This window comes from Rissa tridactyla, chromosome 5 (genome assembly GCF_028500815.1).
Source record: "Rissa tridactyla isolate bRisTri1 chromosome 5, bRisTri1.patW.cur.20221130, whole genome shotgun sequence".
Lineage (NCBI taxonomy): Eukaryota > Metazoa > Chordata > Aves > Charadriiformes > Laridae > Rissa > Rissa tridactyla.
In genome coordinates, this window is record NC_071470.1 from 10850799 (window position 1) to 10873977 (window position 23179).

General features: G+C 40.8%; 1 protein-coding gene and 1 long non-coding RNA gene across 2 annotated transcripts in view; one reads left to right on the forward strand and one right to left on the reverse strand.

The window, feature by feature from the left end:
- The window catches only part of LOC128910259 (uncharacterized), a 90558-nt gene extending 85265 nt beyond the window's left edge, over positions 1-5293 (reverse strand). The window contains exon 1 of the long non-coding RNA XR_008466664.1: positions 5096-5293. This is a non-coding gene — a long non-coding RNA (uncharacterized LOC128910259). The remainder of the gene's footprint in view (positions 1-5095) is intronic.
- Positions 5294-5821: 528 nt separating this feature from the next.
- Positions 5822-22559, forward strand: LONRF1 (LON peptidase N-terminal domain and ring finger 1). The gene is given in 13 exon segments (XM_054203477.1): positions 5822-6387; positions 6389-6545; positions 11308-11426; positions 13872-13994; positions 14595-14744; positions 15181-15418; positions 15500-15590; positions 16424-16538; positions 17129-17250; positions 18424-18582; positions 18691-18853; positions 19251-19403; positions 21305-22559. Coding segments are annotated over 13 exon segments (2193 nt in total). The 5' UTR covers positions 5822-5943; the 3' UTR covers positions 21464-22559.
- The last annotated feature ends 620 nt before the right edge of the window (positions 22560-23179 follow it).

The window sequence follows — 23179 nt, forward strand, 5'->3', positions numbered from 1 at the left end:
GGCTATTGAAAACACAGATGACTCTGCTCTATTCCTGTTAAAAGCTGTGCCATTGTGAAGTAAAGAATTCTGTAGTCTGTAGGAACAGAAATGATGTGTGAGATTTATCCCAAGGAACAGGGCATTTAGCAGAGAGTGACACATCCTCATCTCTAATTCATCCTCCCAAGACAATTTCAGTTCATGCAGTCACTCTTTAAGATAGATTACCTGGAGGGAGGAGACGGGTTTCACAGAATCATAGAACGGTTAGAGTTGGAAGGGACCTTAAAGATCACCTAGTTCCAGCCCCCTGCCATGGGCAGGGACACCTCCCACTAGACCAGGCTGATCAAAGCCCCATCCAGCCTGGCCTTGAACACCTCCAGGGATGGGGCAGCCACAACTTCTCTGGGCAACCTCTTCCAGTGCCTCACCACCCTCACAGTAAAGAATTTCTTCCTGATATCCAATCTAAATCTCCCCTCTTCCAGTTTGAAGCCATTACCCCTCATCCCATCACTACATGCCCCTGTAAAAAGTCCCTCACCATCTTTCCTGTAGCCCCTTTAGGTACAGGAAGGCCGCTATAAGGTCTCCTCGGAGCCTTCTCTTCAGGCTGAACAACCCCAACCCTCCCAGCCTGTCCCCATGGCAGAGGTGCTCCAGCCCTCTGATGATCTTCATGGCCCTCCGCTGGACCCACTCCAACAGGTCCACGTCCTTCTTGTGCTGAGGACTCCAGAGTGGCACGCAGTACTGCGCAGCACACAGTTTGAACACTCTCCGACAGAACCAAAGCGAATCTTCCAAATCTTAGATCAGTAATCTAGCAGACAGGTTGTTAAATACAACGTTATTCAATCTCCCCATCCTTCGTGTTAAAGCAAGCAGCTGCACCAAACCAAGAGGCTCTTAATATGAATGTGCGCTTGCTGTGGCCTGAGAATACTGACAAAATAGAGCCCCGGGACACTGAAGCTGAGGATTGTAAATGGCTGAATGGGAAACAGGTGCTAAACCGCTCTAGCTGCCGCACACCGAATGTGCACAGCAGAGACAGAAATTAAAATCAATGAAGAGCCTTCTGATTTCAGGCATCTCCTGGGTTAGGCAGCAGCTGCGTGAGATTTCTCAGATTGCATTTTTGGACTTAGGCACCTGAATTCTCCCTAAATCCTGCTTTAGGTACTGAAGTCCTTTATTGAATCTAGCCAATAAACTCTCTCTCTCTCTGTCTTTACTCTACCTGGTTAAGTATTTTAGATCCTATTATGTTTTGCCTCCCCTTTTATTTTTAATGAGCTCCTTATCATTCTAACATGTAGTTAACTGCTTATCCTATGTGTAGATGATTTTTTTTATACTCACTAGTGCATACGTAATTACTAAGTGTAATTAAATAATTTACTAAGGGCCTTATTTCAGAAGTACTGAGAACCCACAGCACCGATTTTCTCAAAGGGAATTAAGATCCCTTGGAAAACTCATTCTGTACAGAAATGCCAGAGACAGTGGTAGTAGCCTAGCCCTGTTCAGCTCACTTTTAACTTCTGAGCCCCAGCTGCAAACGCGGCTTTTTGTAGACTCTCGTATCTAAAAAAATTTACTCAAAGCCAACTTCTGCCCAACATTGTGTTGCACAAAGGTTAGCATTTGTTTTACTGCAGCGATGCTGAGCATTTTTTCCATTTAAAAGTCCGCCTGCCGGAACTATGTCACTAAAGCCCCAATAGCCTACTAAGCAACAAACTGAAACAAAACAAAACCTAGTTGGTTCTGAGGATTCATTATTCCTTAGCCACAGCTGAAATGACTCGAACATCACTGGCTAAGGTCTTCAAAAGCTACGCCATTCAAAAATTGCTTTTTCAAAATATGGTTTGAGATTTTTGGTTTTATGTTTAGTTGTTTTTCCTAGAAGAAAAGGTGGTAATAGTTTCCTGGTAGAACAATTAATTCTCAGGAACATTATGTTTCTTTTTTCTTTTTTTTTTTTTTAAAGAGTATGACTCTTAATTTGCCTAATCTTTCTCTAATTAGTTTTATTTTGCCGTTGCTACACATATCTTGGCAAAAAGCTACACCAGCTGGATAGCTAGCTAGCTACCTTTAAAGAAACAGAGGGGGAAACAGCCAGAAAGGCATTACCACATTTCTTTTAGAATATAACTACCTTCTTTGGGTTAACTACTTTTTCTTGGGAGATATGCCAAGAGAGATTGTAAAAATGGGGCTCAGCTCCACGTCTCCAGTATGCAGGTATTAATTGTTAGGTCCACTGCCTGCCACTGCCTGTTCCCTTAGCCTGGGTTCGTTTTGCTTCATTTTGTTTATACTGCTGTTGATTTCTGAAGATCTTAAATCACAATAATTGTGTATCATTTATCTAACGTGGGGTCAAATCAAATTTAAAACACTATTTTATTATCATCTTATGTTTAATTGGGTTGCACACACTATTTGTACAAGGAATTGCTTATAGAAACGTCCAATCAATGGCTTAAACGGCATGAGAAAGGAATGTGCTTATACCTCACTGTACTGAAGGCATAATACTTCGTAGGTCCCTTTCCAAACAAGGACAACGAAGACTTACATAAGCAGTTGTAAAACACTGCTCTACAGTTGGAAGGGAAAAGACAATCCCTGGAATCTTTCTTAGAATGGCCCACGTGAACTGTGCAATGGCATGGGTTTATTTTGGTTTTTTTAAAGTATCATTTATCTGACCCTACAAGAGGAAAAAAAACCAGATTTTTGTGTGTGTGCTATTTTTAATGGAGTGGTGAAGGAGCTGTGTGCATTATCTAATCTAGTAAAAAGCTGCATGTCTTTTTTTTTTCCCCCCTTTCTTACATAACTATCATACTCTGATGGTAAGACAGAGAGAGATTAGAAAATTTGAGTGTTTTTCTTTAGTTATATATGCCAAAGTTGAAATAATGCACCAAAACCCAAACCATACCTTAAAGATGTAAGAATGAACACACTAAGGTCCAACTAGGCTCAGTATCCCATTTACAACAGTGATCAAAGGTGAACGTCTAGAGAATAAGGATGAGGTGAATACACAGTCAGATTTCCCCCAAAATCATCTCCCATATTCTAGAGATCTGTGTGTTAGGGATTTCCTGATACAAAAGTGATTACTTTTACGTAAAGGATTCTTTTCTATGAACTTCTCTAAACTCGTCTTGAACCTAACCATAGTATGCCAGGCTCCAAAAACCACTCGATATCCAGAGGAATCCCCGTATTCTTGCAGCATACTGCTGGCATGTATTTAAGAACAAATTTGAAGTCTGTATCTTTAATCTAATGAACTGCTTCAACTTTTTTCTACAACCACACAGAACCAACTTAAGCAAAAATCAATCTTTTGTCTATATGAACCTAGACAATTTTTTTCCCTTTGACGCATGGAAGTTCCCAAGAGAAACTTAAGAAAATAAGGGCAACTGTATGTAGAGAATAGCACGGGTCACCAACATTAGGAGACAGTAAGGGGTTACAGTGACAGTAAGCATCGCTAGCAGACGGAGCAAGCTCTGAAGAAAAGTACTAATTAAAGATAGATTTCTAAAACTGGTGGAAGCAGTGTAAAATGGCAGGCTCCCTATCCCATCTATGCATCCATGCTAGCCCAACTCCCTTCTTCCGCAGTTTTTAATTGTTTTGAAGTGAAGGATGATGGGAAAAACCTCAACTCTTCTGCTCCAAGACTCCACAAGTATTTTGTTTCTGTACATTGGGAATTATGAAAAATAGCTGATTGTGGCTAACTGCTTGAATCATCAGTACGAATGCTAACATAAGAACTTTTATAAGAATCATTAGGAACAGCAATGGTGCAAAGAAACAGGTTTTCATTTCTACTTGTTTTTAATTGTTCCTGCAGAGGACAAGCTAACTATCCAAACTCCAGCTTTTTAAGGAAGTTCCACAAACCCCTGAACTTTGTCCTGTTTTATTTTTCTTCTCCATTTCCATAGGTGATCTAATCTGAAATACAAAATAAACTACTGTTCTCTTTAATGATGGCCCATAGCACTTCTTACAGAGTTTTACTTCTGTCCAAATTCTCTGCTTATCTCCTTGATACTTTGTGAAGGGTCAGCTCACACTTGACATGTCTAAAACAGAATCCATAACCCATTCAAACCATCCATAATTCAAAGCATTTTACTTCATCCCACCACCATTCAAGTTCACACTACAGGCATCTCTTTTACTTTGATCTTTACTTTGACTGTCACTTCCTAACTCATGCCATTTTTTAATTAATTACCCTAAAAGACTATCTTTCCTAGCTCTTCATGTTTAAAACATACCCATGTTCTTCCCCATATTTCAATTACCATAACATCTTTTTACTTTAACTTTAGGAACTTGAAAGACACCGTAAAGGCGAAAGGTGGATGAGTTCAGACAAAACATCGGGATGTAAGTCCAGATGTGTCTGGTTATTTCCAGTCGTGGCATCTTTGCTACAGCCCTCTTAACAACCTTCAGGATCATCCTCCAGCCTGTCACATGTGAAATACAGCTGAAAACAAATCACAGAATACCAACCAGGCTGGAAGGGACCTTACGGATCATCCGGCCCAACCTTTCTTAGCAAAAGCATGGTCTAGACAAGATGGCCCAGCACCCTGTACAGCTGAATCTTAACAGTGTCCAACGATGGGGAATCCACCACTTCCCTGCAGAGATTATTCCAATGACTAATTTTGCTCATTGTGAAAATTTTTCCTCTTGTGTCCAACTGGAATTTACCCAGGAGTAATGTACACATTACCCTTTGCCTCTCCCATGTGACTTGTTGTAAAAAAGGAGTCTCCATCTTCTTTGTGGCCACCCTTTAAATACTGGAATGCGGGGATAAGGTCTCCCCTAAGCCTTCTTTTCTCAAGGCCGGACTTCTTTTCTGTCAGCCTGTTCTCGTATGGCAGGCTTCCCGGTCCTTTGATCATCTTTCATCATCAATAGACTTTAAGCTTCCATTAGAGGCTGACATACACCTGGATGCTCTAAGTATCTCCTCACAAAAATGCACTGTGACTACTACTTAGGTAAAGCGGATCTGGTACTTCCCCAAAAGCGCTTGACTTACTATTTTCCATTCGTGAAAAACATAAAGCTTCCTGCACCAGCCGGCTGCTGCAGCACATGCATAGCAAGTCTAACGAACGAAAGCACTGGACTCCATCCTTATGGGCATGTTAGCGCTGGAAACATTCAAGAAAAGAGGGAGAAATACATAAATCCTAACGACAAAGAGATTTTTTCTTAATTTTGTCACTTTTTCCTATCGGAAGGAAAAGGGGCCAACCCAAACTGATGGGAGTGTTGAGCATCACCCACGGGGAGCGCACCCACCAGGTGAAGCTTTCGAGGCCATGGCACCTACCGACCCCAGTCCCCCTACCTGAGGGGCTCGGAGACCGGCTGGAGTCCCCTCTCCCAGCCCGGTCGGGCTTCATCCCTTCGCCCTCCCCGGCTTCCCCCCGCGCCGCCACCCAGCCCCAACGGCACCGCCGCCCTCACCACAGCGGCCGCTCCCTCAGGAACCCGCAGGCCTGTCCCCTCTTCCCCGGCAAACCAGCGGGGCTGAGAGGGAGTGCGGGGCGGCGGGGAGGGCGGACGCCCTCCCCGCCGCCCCGCACTCCCTCTCAGCCCCGTGCGGGCTGTGAGGGGCGCTGAGGGAATGACGCCCGCCATTGTCGTCCCCCCCCCGCCCCGGCCTGACTGACTCACTCCCCGGCGCCGTCCCCGCCTCCCGCCCCGTGACGGCGCTCGGCGTGGAGCGGTGTTTTGTAACCTCCTTCCATCTTGCTCCCTCCTCCCTCCTGCCCCGCCAGTGCCTCAGCGTCCTGCGACGAGCCCCAGCCCGGCGGCCGGAGCGGGGAGCCTGCCACACCCCCCCACAGCCCCCTCCTCCTCCTGGTAGCCGTGAAGCTGATGGCGTTCTCGCCCGTGGGCTCGGAGGTGTCGCCGGAGCCGAGCGGCAGCCCCGGCGAAGAGGCGGATGGAGAGCGGGAGCTACCGCCGCCACCGCGGCCGGGCGAGGGGCTGGTGCCCGGCAGCCGCCTGAAGGAAGTGGTGGGCGCCTCGCTGGCCTCTCTGTGCCTCGGGCCCCTCGCCGGCCCCCAGCGCCTCGGGACGCTGGTGGATTGCCTGGTGCTGAACTACCGCTTGCGGCAGGGGCTAGGCTGGAGCCGGGACGGTGGGGCCGAGACCCAGGGCCCGCTGCGCTGCTGCGGCTGCGGCCGGTTCCTGGGCGAGCCGGTCACCGTCCCGTGCGGGCACACCTACTGCCGCCGCTGCCTCCGCAGGGAGCTGCGGGCCCGCTGCCGCCGCTGCCGGGACCGGCTGCTGCCGGCGGGGGGCACCAGCCCGGCCGCTGCCCCCGCTGCGGACCAGCGTCGTCCTCAACCAGCTGGCGGAGAAGTGGTTCCCGGGCGAGTGCGAGAAGGCGAGGACCGGGAGCCGGCTGGAGGAGCTGCTGGCCCAGGGACGCTTCCGAGAGGCTCTAGCTGCCGCCAGCCAGGCGCTGCGAGCAGGTGAGGCTGGTGTGTGGGGTGGAGAGGGCCTGAGGGCCGCCTCGCTGCCCACCCTCGTCCCGCCTGGTAGCCGGGCTCGGGGGGCTGGAGGGGTGGTGAGGTGCGTCTCCTTCCCGCCCTTCGGCCCCGTTGAGGCTGTCCGGGGTGGGAGCGGGCCCATACAGAATGTAAAGAAGTTTCCTGGAGTTTGCCGAGAGGGGCCGGTGGAGCGGAGGCGGGACGCGCACCTCAGCGAGCGTCAAGCCTGGCAGCGGGGCGCGCTCCAGAGCGGCCGACACGGGTCTTATTCACGTCTTTTTTTGTTGTTTGTTTTGTTTTGGTTTTTTTTCACCCTCCCTATGCTTTCATAGGATCGTCTACAGAGGAGTTGGTGGGGCTTGTTGTGCTCGGTGTTCGGCCGCGGGCGGGAGAACTTCTGCGGCCGCGTTTAGCCCTGTTTCCCGCCAGAGACCTATTTTCACCGTCTTTTTTTAAGTGTCACTGAGACAAGTTCGCCGCAGGCCGGGCCCGGTTGCATAAGCGGGAGGCACGGAGGGGGACAGGTTGTGTAATGGCGGTGGCGTCACGGGTGGGTGTGGCCGGGGAGTTCTAATGGTGGGGCGGGAGGTAGAGCCGGGGTCCCGGGCCGGTGTGATCGGTGCACCCAGATGGCTCCACTCAGGGATTCCTGTAGTGTTTTTACTCCGCCGTGGGTTTTAACACCTGGGGCGGGGGTGGAGTTCCCTCGTCATTTGTGCTGCTTTATTTCTCTTCAGAAATTCAAGAAATTTTTACAGATTACGTTTGTACAGTTGTCTGCAGCGGAATGAAAAACAGCCCCAAAAGCTTGCATAAGTCTAATCCTTCCAATCTGTTCTGGGGAGATACGTTAGATCTAGTTCCAGAATAAACTGTTTTCAGTGTAGGTGGGATTAAATCTCCCATATATTTTTCTGCGCTGTTTGGCAATCTAATTTGAAGAGGTTCAGTTGTGGCTTTCAGTTCTACCTTATTTGCTAAGGTGTTTCCAAAGTGTAGGATATGGTATAGATGTGACCTGAGAAAGCATCTGATCTATTTTCAATCTTAGAACTGTAAGAAGCAGACTGTTGGTTCTTTTTTTTTTTCCTTTATGTGTTCTGAACAGCAGCGTTGATTCGTAGAAGTCACAAAGAAATGGAGTCAAAACTCAGTGGCTTTCAGGGTGCAAAGTGATGACTCCGTTATTGATCACAAAGGTTTACGGGGATCTCATTTCGTGTTTCAAGATTGTTTTTAAAGAGTAACAGACAAAACTAATTCTACAGGCTCTAGTTAATCTTTCTTTTATGGATTTAGCAATACCATTTAGATATCTGTGGGGAAAGAATTTTGATTCCTTTTATTGTGAAGTTACATCCTAAATTTTTGCTTTAAAATTTGGGAATAGTTATCAGCTGGGAAGCTTATCCCCAGTTTTATAATACAAATTTAGTACATGTGCTAGAATTAAGTGCTAGAAGGTCAGTTTACAAGCCTTTGTAGAAGTGATTCCTGTGTTTCCAGTCCTGAGAACTCTCAATATTCCAAGTGTACTGCAAGCATTCTGGCGAAGCTACTAAAGAACTTCATGAATCAGAATGCAAACGTACATTAAATGTCAGTTTAGAGCTCTGGGCTCACAGCTGCAAATTGAAGGTGATTTCAGGCCAATAGAGAGCTAATTAATAGGAGCCGTTACACTTTCTATCTTCCTCCAGAACATGAGTTCTTGAAAACCCTTAGAGGTGGAAAAGACGTTGCATAAGAAATTGATTCATGTTTAAAATAATTCACATTCAGTTTCAGTGTTTCCCGACTGCTAGTTCATCTTTGTTTATTTTTAATGCAGGTGGAGAGTTAAAAAATTGTGATAAACATAAATCTGATGTCCTAAGTAAGGCATTGGCGCTAAACCTTTACTCAAATGGCATCTTTTCGTAACTTACTTATGTTTCTTGAAACATCTGAAAGAGAAATATTTGTCATGGTGCAAAAGTGACTTTTGAAAAATATGAGGAATGTTAACATTCATATGGTTAATATATCCCTTGCAGGAGTTGAAATGAAATGGTTTATTTAAAGGAAATCTATTGGATTAAAATCCAAGCGCAGCTTGTCTTTAATCAAGTATCCTGAAACACACAGCTAATAGGCTTGGGTTTGGTCTGAATCACAGACCTGTTCCCGCTGGAGTGGCCCTCAAGAAGGTGTGTTGCCCAATCAATCTCCTGTTCAAAGCAGAATAAACACTGAGTTCAGAGCAGTTTACTTAAGGTTTTGTCCATCTGGATCATGAAAACCTACAAGGGTGAAGATTCCGCAGCCTCTCCGGGCAACCCGCTCAAACGTTAATTGTCTTCATAGTGAGAAATTTTCTCCTTATTTCAAGTCAGAACTGCCCTTGTTTCAGTTTATAACTGTTGTCTCTTGTTTTTGCACCACGCGCTTCAGTGAAGAGTCTTCTAGGTAGCATCCTTTTGGATTCTGGAAGGCTGCTGGGTTCTCCCAAGGCTTTCAGGAATTGTTTTCCATTAAATGAGCCTGGTTCTCTCAGCCTCTTCTCATGAGTTGCATGTTCCAACCCCTGACCGTTGGGGTGACCCTGTAGTACTGTACTAATAAATACTGTGTCCTAAAGCTTTTCCATATAGTGGCTGTGATGTGCATGTCTTTTATTTTGAAGAATTTGGTATGTTTTTAAGAACCATATAAAAAGCATGCAGGATCAGACCAGAGATGGTCCATTTATTGGTATGCTTACGCTGACAGTAGCCAGGAGCAGATGCTTTGGAAGTGGTATAAAAAAAACCCCTTGAGTGGGTTTTTCTGTGTACACCTTTGTATACTTTCCTATTAATGCAACAACAGCTGGTAGGTACACACAGTTCTGCACTGAAAGTACTTGGTGGCTTTTTTATTAAAGTCCTTTGTCTTTGGGTATGCTAGAAGTGAGTGATTTCTGTATTTACAATAGATTGGGTTGCTGAAATTGAAAATGCAAGCACAAGTTGTGTTTCTGCTCTGCTAATCTTTGGTCTAAGAGTTTGAATTAGTTTTGCATCCTCCCTTTAGGTGGCAAACATTAACATGTGTGCTGAAACATTGCAAAACTGGTGTTTTCACAATTACAAAGCCTAGAAATTAAATCTTCTACACTTGAAAGTTTGAAGAACATGAGCTCCCTCTGACTATGTGCAAATAGGTACCTTATCAAAGACCCGCACTTACTGCTACCTCTGAAGAAAAGAATTTGGTTTGATACTAGGTCTGCTGGACAGCAAAGAGTCAAATACAACAGAAAAAAGGGTCTGAAGAGTTTGATCTAAGCTCCTGCCTTACTGGGCTGTAACAGTCACAAAACACAAAGCCCCAGGAAAGCAGGCTTCAGAGTTCTGCCTGCAGAATTGCCTGTTTAAGTTAGACAATTTCCCAAACTTCTGTTAATACAAACATTTTATTATGTCTAAAACTAAATAAAAAACAAACCAGGTTTGGGAATATTTGTATTTGAAGGGAAACTGTCAACTCAAAAGAAAAACAAATCAGAAAGACACTTCAGTTTCAGCTGTGAAATCTTGTGTCAGTTTTGATTTTTCTTAACCCTTTCTTTTCCATTAAGGTCTTTTTACATGTAGCATTGTGGATCTAAATACAAAGCAATGTGTTGGAATATATGGGAACATTGACCAGTCTGGCTTTTAAATGTAAAACAAGCTAATGTTGGAAATTATGAAAATTTAAACTAGACATTTAGAATAGACTAAGGTAGAATATCGAATTTAAATCATCCCCTCTCAAGAAAATATTCTTGAAAGAAACTTAAAGAACTATTTAATTTAGTATTATTTACAGTAGACCAATGTGTGACTTACCTCATTCAATGAAAACCACAGGTGTAGTAAAAAAAATAAATAGCCAAGAACAAAGCAGTGTGCTGGCATTTTTTCCAAGCAACAACTACAGTTAGTTGTGTTATGAAACCCATAGTTTTAGTGACATGGAGACGGGCGTGCTTCCCGTTTCGAGGGTGCTTTACTAAAAGTACAAAATGCTGTATATTGGACATGGGAACTTGTCTTTACTGAACACATAGTAATGTTTTTGCATCACAGAAGTTCCTCCAGTGCAACTCCTTACAACAGGGCTGCTGGCTGGTGTTAAAGGCTGTCTGATACTGGCTATCTCTTTTCAAACCTCATGGAGATAAAGTCTATTGCTGGTACTTACCAAGTGGGTATCATTGTGAAAGTGACATCTCTATCTCCAGCCATAGTTGCAAGGGCTTGGGCATTACACAAACAAATGACAGTTTAAAGAAAAACTTGAACACTTGAAAGCAAACTGTGTAATACTTAGGCTTTGTAATACAAATGTGGTGAATTCCCAGATTTCTGTGATTTTTGAATGGGTGGACTGTAAAGCTAAAGTCTACTTAGTCCTCAACTTTTGTTGACACGGCAGTACTGAGGTATACTTGTATTCTGTCACTCTCAATGTTAGATCTTTTAAAATATATTTTTTTCTTGCTGCAACGTACATTAGAGGATCCAAAATTTGATCTTTAGCTTGAAAGACAGGAGCCTGGAATTACTGCCACTTTTACTGTCCAGGCACTGGGGGGGGGCGGGGGAGAATGTACTCCAGTAATTTTGAAAATACGGTACGAAAAAGTGTGGTTCTGACATATCACTATGAAAGGATATCTAATTAAAAATTACAAATTTTTGGATTATTAAAAATGTTACTTTATTTTTGTCTTCAGATTCCAGTGACTTGATGCTAAGAATTTACAGAGCTGAGTCATATGTTGGCCTCCAAGAATATAAAACAGCCATAGAAGATCTAAATTTTGTTATTTCTAAAATGCCAAATTGGCCAGAGGTAAGTTGATATGAACTCTTCTTTTTTTTTTTTTTTCAAAATCTGTTTTTATCTTTAAAATCAATGAATTCTAAATTTTACTTGCATCAAGAACTTACGTCATCTACTTTAAACTTTATCTTGAAGACATGCAAAATGCTAAAAGGTATCTTAAAATAGTTACTTATATGAGACAGGCTACTGATGAGTATGGCAGGTTAGAGTTGATTGACGAATCTACTTGGAACTGTTAATTTAGCCTTCATCAGAAACTTCGGGTATTTTTATTTCATATCCCAACGTGAGATGGTGTCTTTGGACGAAGGGTTAAGTGCAGTAGAACTGACTTCTTGGGCAGTATTATGAAGTACTTTTTTGATGTCTGTAGTTACTTGTTATCGATTATTTTATTTCTTTATAAGAACACTTTTTTATGTTCTTTAAAAGAAGGTTTTAAATATTTACAAACTTAACTTCAGCTTAATGCTATGTGAATGGATGGTTGGCTGAAATCGTGCAGCCAGCTTTAATTGATTGAAAGCAGAACTTCTGAGGCCTGAACGTTCTGTAGGTTGATGTAATTGAGTTTTAAAATTTCTTATGCTATGTACAAGTTAGTCCTTTTAAAGCTCTGCGTGTTTACACTTTGATTCTGTTTCCCAAAGTCAGAGAATTTTAAGCATTATCTGTTCTTGAGAATATCACGAGATGAGCGATCGCTGTTGCCAGTCAGGACTAGGATTCTTGGCTCTGTGTTAAGTCAACATTTCTCTCATATTTTTTGAGTTTTATTGGTAAAATAGTTTGCTGTATAAATAGGACAACACAGTTTTCTTTTCCAAATGCTACCAAAGAGTCAAAAAATATTTAGCAAAAGCAATAAATTCTTTTGCAATAGTATTGGGTAAAAAAAACGTAAGCATGTTTTGGGGCCCTTTTTAGTGGCTCCAATACTTGGAGTTGGAATAGTTTATGATGATGTAACCTGTAACAGCTGGGACTTGGGGTTTGTTTTATTTGTTAATTTTTATTAAGAGAAGGACACTTTGCTGGTTTAGCTTGGAAAGCTTTTCTTCAAAAACTCAGTGGGAACTGAGCTTTGCCAATAGTGCAGGCAGCTGGGGAGTCACTGGCCTTCAGAACTGTGAGATCCTGCATTTTGCAGCCATGTCTAAACCCTGAGCACAGCAGGAGCGTCACGACCATGCCGCACAAGGGGAGGTAACTGCTGCTGCCTTGGTCCCTCCTGTGTTCAGCAATTCCGTGGCTACTGCAAACTCAGAGAGCATCCCACTTTTTGCTTCTCAGCGTTGGTAGTACTGTCTACTTTTTTTTTTCTATGTGTTTGGAAAGAAACCTCTCCTCACTTAACTGAGATTGGTTTGATGGATTTCTCTAACAGTTATTATCTCTGTAGGAAAAGAAACTGTCTGTAAGAGGAAGATTAGCATACTTTCCTTCTTCAGGACACATCTTAATGAAACTGCCCAAATCCATCAAGGATGATGCATGCCCTCATCTGACAGCCTTGTTTAACAGACTTTACTGTTAATACTGGCAGTCATTCTGTAGAAACTACATTGGGGGGGGGGAAGGGGTTTGAGGGGTTTCTTTTTTTTTTTTTTTAAATTCTGTTTTCTGGCCCGTTACCCGAAATCTCATATACAACTAGATGTTGTTTTATCTAACTTTTGTTAGATAACTGTTGTTTTTATCCATCTTGTATTTATATTACTGCAAATGCAACTTTTGAAAATTGAGATAAGTTGGATAAGGGATGACGTAGTTGCAGTGTCATATAGGTAGGTTCAGCAAAATGCAATAGTCTTTTCTCCCTTTTTTTTCTTTTAGAGAAAATAGTAAACCGATTTTTTTTTTTTCCCCTAGCTGCTGTCTAGTGTTCAAGAATAAATATAGTTGGAGGAAGCAATTCCAAAAGTGCATTGTTTTGTGTTAAGAATATAGATTACATATGTATATACATACAGATTACATATGCATGTAAGGGATGCATGGTTGTGTGGATGGTTTTGTTTGTAGTTACCCTTCTCCTGCAGGCTTTTAATGAAACAGAGGACAAAAAGAGTATCCTGTAAGCTGTTTGTATGAGGTTATGTATTGATTTGCATTGTGTCCCCCTCTTCTTCCCCTCCAAAGGCTCACTGAAGGGGGAAATTAAGGCCTTTTGTGAATTCAGCGCTGGTCAGGTTTTTAACCCTTCATGTAAGCCAAAACAAATTACTGGCAGGAGATTAACAGCAGCCTATCCTGTGACTCTTTTTCAAACACTGTAGGGGATGTATGTTAGACCGGGCATACGGATCATCCACCCTGTGCATAGCTGGAGTTTATTGAAGAGCTACACTCTTTTTGTCATAGAGGGTTCTAATTCTGTTGTAATGCCTGTAAGATGAGTACTGCAGTTCTACATACTCTCTAGAAATGTCTGTGGTATCTGTTTTTCAGGTCTACTTCCAGAAAGGAAAAGTGCTGCAAGACTCTGGCTTTGTAGGTGATGCCTTACAACTGTTTCTACAGTGCTTAGCCCTTGATGAGGACTTTCTTCCAGCCAAGCTAGAAGTAGAAAGGGTAATTTTATTTATGAAACTGTATTACTGTCTCTGACTTGATTCCTTTATTAAGCTCCCATTGTGGTAGACTTTGAGCATCTAAAAATCTTGATACGTATAGAGAAGGTTCAGGTGACATACTAGTTCCTTTCAAGATACATCACGCTATGTTGAAGAGATAGTCCTAATGTACAAGTGTTAAGTACACATTTCAGAGTGCTTTTGAAGTTATTAAATGGAAATCTAGAAAACCAGAAAACACGCAGCAAGTTAAATATTGTAAGCTGAACTCTTTTGTTGTGCCCAGAGCACAACAGTTTTTCTTCGATAATAAAAGTTTACATTGAAAAAGCCGCATGATACTGAATTGATGATGTCTTAACTCTGTGTGAAGAACTCACTTGTAGAAGATTTCTGTATAAATTTCTTTTTAGTAATGTAGGTACGTAGGTTTCAGCTTGTTCTCAACTGTTCTTTCCCAGTTACTGCTTAAATAAAGCTCTATTTATGAGGATAACTTTGTATAGTTTAAATTCTTATTTTTGGTATGTAGTTTTATAATAAAGCTGTGTCTAGATCCTTTTTCATTATTACAAACATTTAGCTGTTTGTTTTCTAGACATTGTGCGATGTGCTGTCACCAGAGAAGTTAGGAGAGAGTCTTCTGAAGGAACCTGCATGGAATTCACCACATACTCGAAATAAACCTTTTATACTTGGTTCTGAGGTGACTGAGTCTGACTGCAATTTACAGCTTTGTCCTGAGCAGGTAACAAAACCTATAGGATAGCTTTTCTTTTTGGCTGATACGCAAGCATCAGACATTCTGATATCTTTGTCATACTTACTTTCCAGCCTAAATGCTGACTTTCTGTAATTGGCTAAATTGGAAGAATAGAATTGTGATTTGGGAGTGATGTGTTTTTATTTGGAGTGTTAGAACTACTTATTAGAAGATACTGAGATTTGATATTAGTGACTCCAAAGTAAAAGAAATACAGTTTTCCCTTCTCTTTGAAGCAGGTGAAGATTTTTAAATTGTTAATGCTAAGGAAATTGGAGTACTGTCTTATCAAATTCCTCTCGTTAACTGATCAACTAGCCGTGGGTATCAGTTTGGCTTATATATCTTTGCATGTTCACGTCTTACATACTAAGATTTGTGTTACTCTTTAAGTACAGCTCAGTTCATCTTACTATTACAGAGTTTAGGAGGGTCAGAGGTACCAGAGCCTGTCAGTGGAAGCTTGAATCGTGCACGGTCTGCCCATGCTCTTAACTCAACAAAAGACCTTGCCAAGGAAGATGGCTTAAAGAGAGTGTCTTCCGAACCCCTTCTCTCTGGCCAAGAAAAAGGTGCTTTGTTGAAAAGAAAGCTTTCCTTTTCAGAACAGGATACAGTTGTATGTGAAGATGGAAGAAACAAACACAAAAAGCAAGGAGGTAAACAGTCATTTACTTTGAAGTTCAAAGTGTCTACTGTTTTGTGCCTTCCTCTGAGTATTTTGTCTTGCTTTTCCTTAGAAAGTACAAAAAGGGACATGACACTGCCTTTTGGAACAATTCCAGGGGATTTGATTGATGTATCAGATTTCGAGTGCTCTCTATGTATGAGGTAAGATTTCCTCCTTAATTCAGTATTTCCGTTACAGAATCTTAGCCACATACCTGTTCCACATATAAACTGAGTGATGAGTGATGAGTTCTGTTATCAGGCAATAATTTTCAGCCTTCCTCAATCCTTGCAGTTAAATGCTTATTTAAATGTGTCATTTGCTATATAATTCAGCATTATTTTAATCAAGCTCCCTTTTAAATTAAACTTGGCATTGTTAACTGATAACCTAAAAAGGACCGGATCTTTTGTTGTTAAATGTTAGGGTCTTTTTCGGTCAATAGAACTATTTAACTTATTATTTTGGGAAGGATAACGCTTGGAAGTATTGCCTGTGAACCTTATATTTGTCTAGGAAATGTAGATACTTCATACTATTAGGCTACCTAAGTGTAGCTGTTGTATTTGAAAGTTCTTATTGGGTCATCTTGGTTTTCAGAATAAATACCTTAAAACATATGGTGTATACTAAACTGTCCATAGTGATGTTACCAGTAAGTAATACTGCTATTAAAACAACTTAGCTCCTCAAAGAATCACTTAATTTTGTGTATTCTGAATCTCTATGTAGTAAGACCAAAATCTTTGTACATTGGGATAAATGTTTAGATATTACAGTGTTGTGAAACGTGTTCAGATTCATCAGAAAACAAAAAAATGTGTAGTGTGGTGGTAAATGGTAACAAACTGCAGGATAGGGGAAAAGGTAGAATAAGGAGATATGGGATTAATTGCTTTCTTATGGTCTTAAAAATTAAAGAGGTTGATCACTGACTTTTCTTAGCAGAACACACCCTTGCCATGGTATCTAACTTCTAACAACTTTGTTTCAGGCTATTCTTTGAGCCAGTGACAACCCCTTGTGGACATACTTTTTGCAAAGGTTGCTTGGAACGGTGTTTAGACCATGCTCCTCAGTGTCCGCTCTGCAAGGAGAGTTTGAAAGAGGTACTGTTTCTCAGTAGAACTCACAAATACAGATATTGTATCATTTTTGAAGGCTGTTTCACTTAAACCCAAAAACTTCATTTCACTTGGGCTGTGGATTGCTGCTAGAAAGGGGAAAAACTTCAGATGAACTTTGTCCATACAAGTTGCTTAGGTTTGCCTCAGGGTCTTCAAGTTTTCTGTTTCTGTGACCAGCTACTTTATTGGTGTAATTAAATACTGTTTGTAAACTTTGGTAACTGCTCAGTAAAACCTCTGTGGGATTTCTGTTTGCTTTCGCTATTTGTATGGCTCTATAACCTGGGAAATTAATTCTGTCTTTGGTAAGCATAGCAATACAACCTGAGTTAGACAATTGAGTTGTCAGACACTAAGAACTAAAATAGAGAATCTAATTTTCAAATATTAGAGTAACATTAAGCGTTAAATAATGACATATAAGAACTTCAGAGCTGTAAGTTTTAATGGGTTTCAATCTAATTTATGACACGTTTCCTGTATCATGGTTTTAAATAAAAATTGCATTTTCTTGAGTCTTTTTTAATATATATGAAAAGAAATATTAATGTATTTTTTTAAATTGCTTACAGTACCTTGCAAGCAGAAAATACAGCATCACAGAACTGCTGGAGGAATTAATAATGAAATATTTGTCTGATGAATTATATGAGAGAAAAAGAATTCATGCTGAAGAAACCGCTGAACACTCAAAGTAAGCTTGGTGCCTTTTATCTGGAAAACTTGAGAGATTAGTATGGAAGTCCTTTTTAGAAATTTGTTATCATTTTTGTGATTGTTAATAATGGCGTGTTATGGATGCAAGGAGAGTATAAAGACGTGTTAATTTGGTGTCTTAAATGGGTATGTCAGAAAATTAACAGTCTTTTAACTACTGTGGAAATAAAAAAAATAAAAATCACACTTTGATAGTAGCAATGTGAGGCTGTTAAGTCCTCCATGATATACATTTGGCCTTCTGTTTCTCTTCTGCGTCCACCGTCGTGGAGCTTCAGTTTTAGCTTTGCTGCTGTTAATGGAATTGTCCTCTTGAGTTGGCTGCAGATTTCTTTCAAAACATTTGATGATAGACATTAGTTGTATTGATAGATTTGATTAAAAGAAATTGTTGGAAGTTTTTGGTAGTCTTGATGTTTATCTCTAGTAGAGTTCTTTAGCTATATAAAGCATCATGTATTGTAGGTATGAATGTTGGAAAGCTGTTTAAAACTGTAGCCCACGCAACTTACATAACAGAATCCATACGTTAGAAGTACGTTTTATAGTCTGATCCATGCTTCAGGTAATGTTTTAATGCTAACTTGTTTGTATCAACTGTACATGCTTGATAAAACAGCATGAAAAAAATACTTTGTTTTTCAATTAGGCCTGCTGAGGCATATTGCAAGGTAAAAATTACACCCTGGATTGCATCTTGTGATCTGGAGTCCATCATTGAAAATAATCTAAATGGTGACCTAGCTACCTTGCGGTTACTGCTACATCTTTTTAGTTGCAGGAAACCTGTGACTCTGAGGGCATAATGACTTTTATGGCTCAAACTAAAACAAAAAAAAAAGAAAAAAAATAACCAACACTTCTTTCCCTGTAACAAAGCGCTTCCTTTACTGACTAGATACTCACTAACTAGATAACTGTGAAGCTTACTGTGCAGTATGTATTCAAATCAGTACATAGGTATTCAGTCCCTGTGTTTTTAGTGTTTTTATTGTTTAGGAAAGTTATTACAATCTGCTTATTATTAAACTTTGAAAAACTTTGCTTTATGACCTCAAATATAGCAAACATACTGAAAAAGCGTATTGTCTTGGCAAAGTTCAGTGATGAGATTTTTAAGCCACCAATTTCTTTTGATGTTCTCTCAAAGCTTGACCAAGAATGTTCCAATGTTTGTTTGCACTATGGCATATCCTACTGTGCCTTGCCCTCTACACGTGTTTGAGCCAAGATACCGACTAATGATTCGCAGAAGTATGGAAACTGGGACTAAACAGTTCGGGATGTGTATAAGTGATTCTCAAAATGGGTAGGTTTGCTTCCTAATTGTAAGCTCCTCGTCACTTATGTCTTTTAATTATAAAAAGTGTCCTTTCAGAAGTGTGTAATTGCATTACTGACAAGGTCTCTTTCCTAGTTTTGCAGATTATGGATGCATGCTGCAAATCAGGAACGTTCATTTTTTACCTGATGGACGGTCTGTTGTTGATACAGTTGGTGGAAAGAGATTTAGAGTTTTACGGAGAGGGATGAAAGATGGTTATTGCACTGCAGACATCGAATATTTGGAAGATGTTAAGGTATTCGCAATGCTGTCTAAATACTTAATAGTGTTAATATGTCAAGATTTTTCCTTGATTTGTTCTTGAGAGCTGTTTCAAATTTTTAGGTCCCTAGACTACTGGAAGACTCAGTGCCAGCACGTGGAAGAAATGGAAGCTAGCTTAATTTTTTATTATTATAAAGCAAAAAAAAATATTGTGGTTTTTATTTGAACAATTGTTTGAAGCTATAACTTTCTAAAATATCACAGGACTTCTTTACTTACTTTACTATTCAGTCATTAGCAATCAAGGTTTAGGAGGATGCAAGAAATGTATCTGAATATAGTTCAAATTGAATGAGTTTTGATTTCAGCTTAAACACCTTAATTGTTTCTTTATCTCTAATGATATTTTCATAACATTCCTCCTATAGGTTGCTGATGAAGAAGAACTAAAGAAACTGAGAGAACTTCACAATTTTGTTTACAGTCAGGCCTGCAGTTGGTTCCAAAACTTAAGAAACAAATTTCGCACTCAGATTCTTCAGCACTTTGGGCCAATGCCTGACAGGGAGGAAAATATACAGGTGAGACATCATTTAATACGAATTACTAGGTGCTTATTTCTAAAAATGAAATCGCTGTTAACAACTGCTAAGCATTAAAAGGAAAAAAAAAAAAAAAGACTTTTTTCCCAACTTTGAAGGCATTAAGGCTTGCATCTTGTTTCTCTTATGGTGAGCAACAAAAGGCAATTCTGTCACTGTTCAACAGTTTTTGCAGGAAAGGGTAATACACTCTTGTGGAGATAAAACTAGTACACTGAGAACACTAGGTTCCAGTAGTGTTTTGAACTGTTAGCTTGTGTAAAGCTGTTAGAATTCAGATGGAAAAAAACCCTGTATTTTCTTCCCTGAGACACGTACAGGCAGTAATCTTTGGCAAAGAGGTAATCACCAATAACACTTTCCTCTTTCCTGAGCTAGTGCCATAAACTGCTGCAGCTGCTAGGATTTGACAACTTTCTTAAGAAACTAGCTGCAGCAATCTATTCTAATGGTTATTGTAAACAATTAGTAAAAGTTGGTGAGATCCTGAGAGAGTGGAGGCTGGAGAAAAGCAATATTCAAAAGTACATAAAGTCTGGCTTTCGAAGTGGAAGAAAAGAGAAAGCTCCGGGGAGACCTTACAGCAGCCTTACGATACCTGAAGGGGGCTACAGGAAAGATGGGGAGGGACTTTTTCTCAGGGAGTGTAGTGATAGGACAAGGGGTAACGGTTTCACACTGAAGGACGGTAGATTTAGATGGGATATTAGGAAGAAATTCTTTACTGTGAGGGCGGTGAGACACTGGAAGGGGTTGCCCAGAGAAGCTGTGGCTGCCCCATCCCTGGAGGTGTTCAAGGCCAGGCTGGATGGGGCTTTGAGCAGCCTGGTCTAGTGGGAGGTGTCCCTGCCCAGGGCAGGGGGTTGGATCTAGGTGATCTTTAAGGTCCCTTCCAACCCGAACCATGCTATGATTCTATATACAAAGTGGGATTTTACGAAAGCCTGTTCCTCACCCATCCACTATGTACTTTTGTGAAACTATATTAACCGATCTGGGAGGACTATAAATGCTGTGGAGGCCAGTGCATGAATTCAGAAGTTATTTTAGAACAACTTAATTAAAAAAATAATAAAACAATATACTAGGAAAGAGGAATAAGTGTGCAAAACCTGGCTAACTAGCAGGACAGCGATACTGTGGGTATGTACCTGAGATTTATAATGGAACACAGCTGTGTCAGCTGTGTGATACAGATGCAAGGGAGGAAATATCATCCTGGACTGTACCACTGCCAGTAATATTTTTGCAAGTCAGTAGAGGTAATGAATTTTCTCTGCAACGATACGGCCTCTACTGATGGGTATTCTGTCCAGTTCTGGGCATGACATCTAAGGCTTGGTGTAGAGAATTGAATAAAGGACGGGAAAATTACGTAGTACGTTCTATCAGCTTAGAAGATACTGATTAAGTAGTCTGGCTCTGTCGAGGAGGTAATGAGAGAAGGGAGTGAAACTGGGAGATGATGTTGGAGTCCTTCAAATATAACAAAGACAATTGTAGTGAAAACACTAGGCTTCACGAATATTCAGGCCTCAAGAACAGCATGACAGGTGTTGGATTTAGTTTTTATCAGGGAGGCTTGTTATTAGGCGATTGTCCTATACTTAGCCAGCTTTTACCAAAGAAGCTATGAGCTTGCTTTGTCTTAAAAATAATTCCTTTATCAAGCTTAGTGTAAGTTTACTTTTACTTCTCAGTTGGGGAGGGATCAGAATACTTCCTTTCATAACCCTTCTGATCTCATGGATGTGGAATTCTGTAGTTAGTATCAAACTTTAAACTAGCTGTTGTCACTGACAACTTTGTCTTTCAGTGTCTTCGTGTTAGTCAACTGTACTGAACTGGTTGTGAGTAACCGACTTATCTTTTATTTTTAGGCAATGCCCAATGGTCCTGCTTGGTGTTGGTGGCTTCTGGCTGTTCTCCCAGTAGACCCCAGATATCAGCTGTCGGTTCTCTCCATGATGTCTTTAAAAGACCGTCTGATAAAAATCCAACATATACTCACGTATTTTTCTAGAGACCAGTCCAAGTGACTAACCGCCTGGGTCTTCCTGAAAAGTTACTCTGTTCTGGTTGTAGTAGCAGCTGGAATTTTTGCTGCCTTTGCACATCTAGCGCTGGTTTGAGAAGTGTAATGGAACTGCTTTTTCTCTCTCCTCCCCACCCTCCCGACTTCCTGAACCGCCTGGTTCTTTGAATGCACATTTTCCTCGACGATGAGAGAAGACCACTGACGATTGCACAGAGTCAATCCAGCTGGATATGTTTTTCACATTATCTACATTACAATTTGCACTATGTAGAAGAGAACACTTTTAAGACTTGATAACTTTAGCCACTGACTTTTTAAAGCTGTGGGAAGTGCAGGACTTAAGGCTGACAGTCCAAGTTTACAACACTGAGGAGGTGTTAAAGGTTTTGCAAACGTTTGCCTCATACAACTGTTCTTTTGCTGTTTGCACAAATATTTGAAATTATAGTATTGAATGTCACTGTTGGATATTACTACTCTTGTTGAATTATCTTGACCATGAATACGGCACAGGTTTTTAAGTTATCTTGTAAATGTGTGCATCACGAAACAGGTGACATTATGAACTGTATGCTGAACTGAGAGCCAATCTTAAGGAACAAATGCAAAAAAAAAAAAAAAAAGGTACTTCTGTCTAAAAATACTTAAACTGTGAATATGGTTTACATACCTAGGCCTGTACATGTTAAAGAGGAAACTGAAAACTAAATGCTAGTACCAGTTACATTTCTCCTGGGCTTTTCAGGCTGGCTGTTCTTCCAGGGCACACACTTAGTTTGTAGAGCTTAGAAGAAGAAATCTTAGAGCGTGCGTGTGTGTATTGGGGATTGTGCATCCAGGATTTAAAAGCTTAAAGTTTTATTTGAACTTTTTTTGAGTTGGTGCAAATGTGAGTTCTATGCCTTATTCATATCAATAGTAGAGCACACTGCAGTGGCAAGGTTAGCGTCATGCTGCCAATTAGGTACTTTTTGTAATTAAAGGTTTGCATATTTGTGAATATGTCTGATACTGGCTTTCTTGTATGTAAATCATTTGTAAAATATTTCTTAAATCTTGCTTTTGCTAATATATTTAATTTTCAATAAAAGCTAAAAGTTTGTAATATTTTTAACTTTATCGGAAACTAAAAATCACTTTCATTTTCCCTGCGCTTCTATTCTGGGATCTTAAGTAAAGCCAGAAGCAACCGTTTAACCTACAGCAAGGTTGTGGGCACTTCAGGAGGTAACCGGTATGTACTTTATCTGCTTCTCCTGCAGTAACTGTTTCAGACTGATTATTGGTCAGACAAGTTTTTTTGCTGGTGTCCTGCTTTTGTATCTACTTTAAATTAAGGTAGTTTCAGGTATGAAGCTTGCATTTCACAAAACTTCAGTTAAAGTTGTGGGAAACTGTTCTTGCAGAACACTTGTTCGTTTCACTGACTCGCTCATTGCGCGCTCTGGCCTTGTTTTCTTCTGGAGTTTAAGGCTTGAGATATTGCAGGCACCCCAAAGTCTGCTGGATGGTTTTTAATGCGGGCATCTATCTAGGGGAAATTTCCCCTTTATTGTGTGAATAAAGTCCTGGATTAATATTTGGAAAGCTTTATTTGCGTAATAGAAGAAGAAAGGGGATCCCCTGGTTCTCCACATCAGTGCGTTACAACCTTAGAAACTTAATCTTTGTGTGTCCTGGTTTGAGGACACTGTATCACCAAGATCTTCTTAAGAGT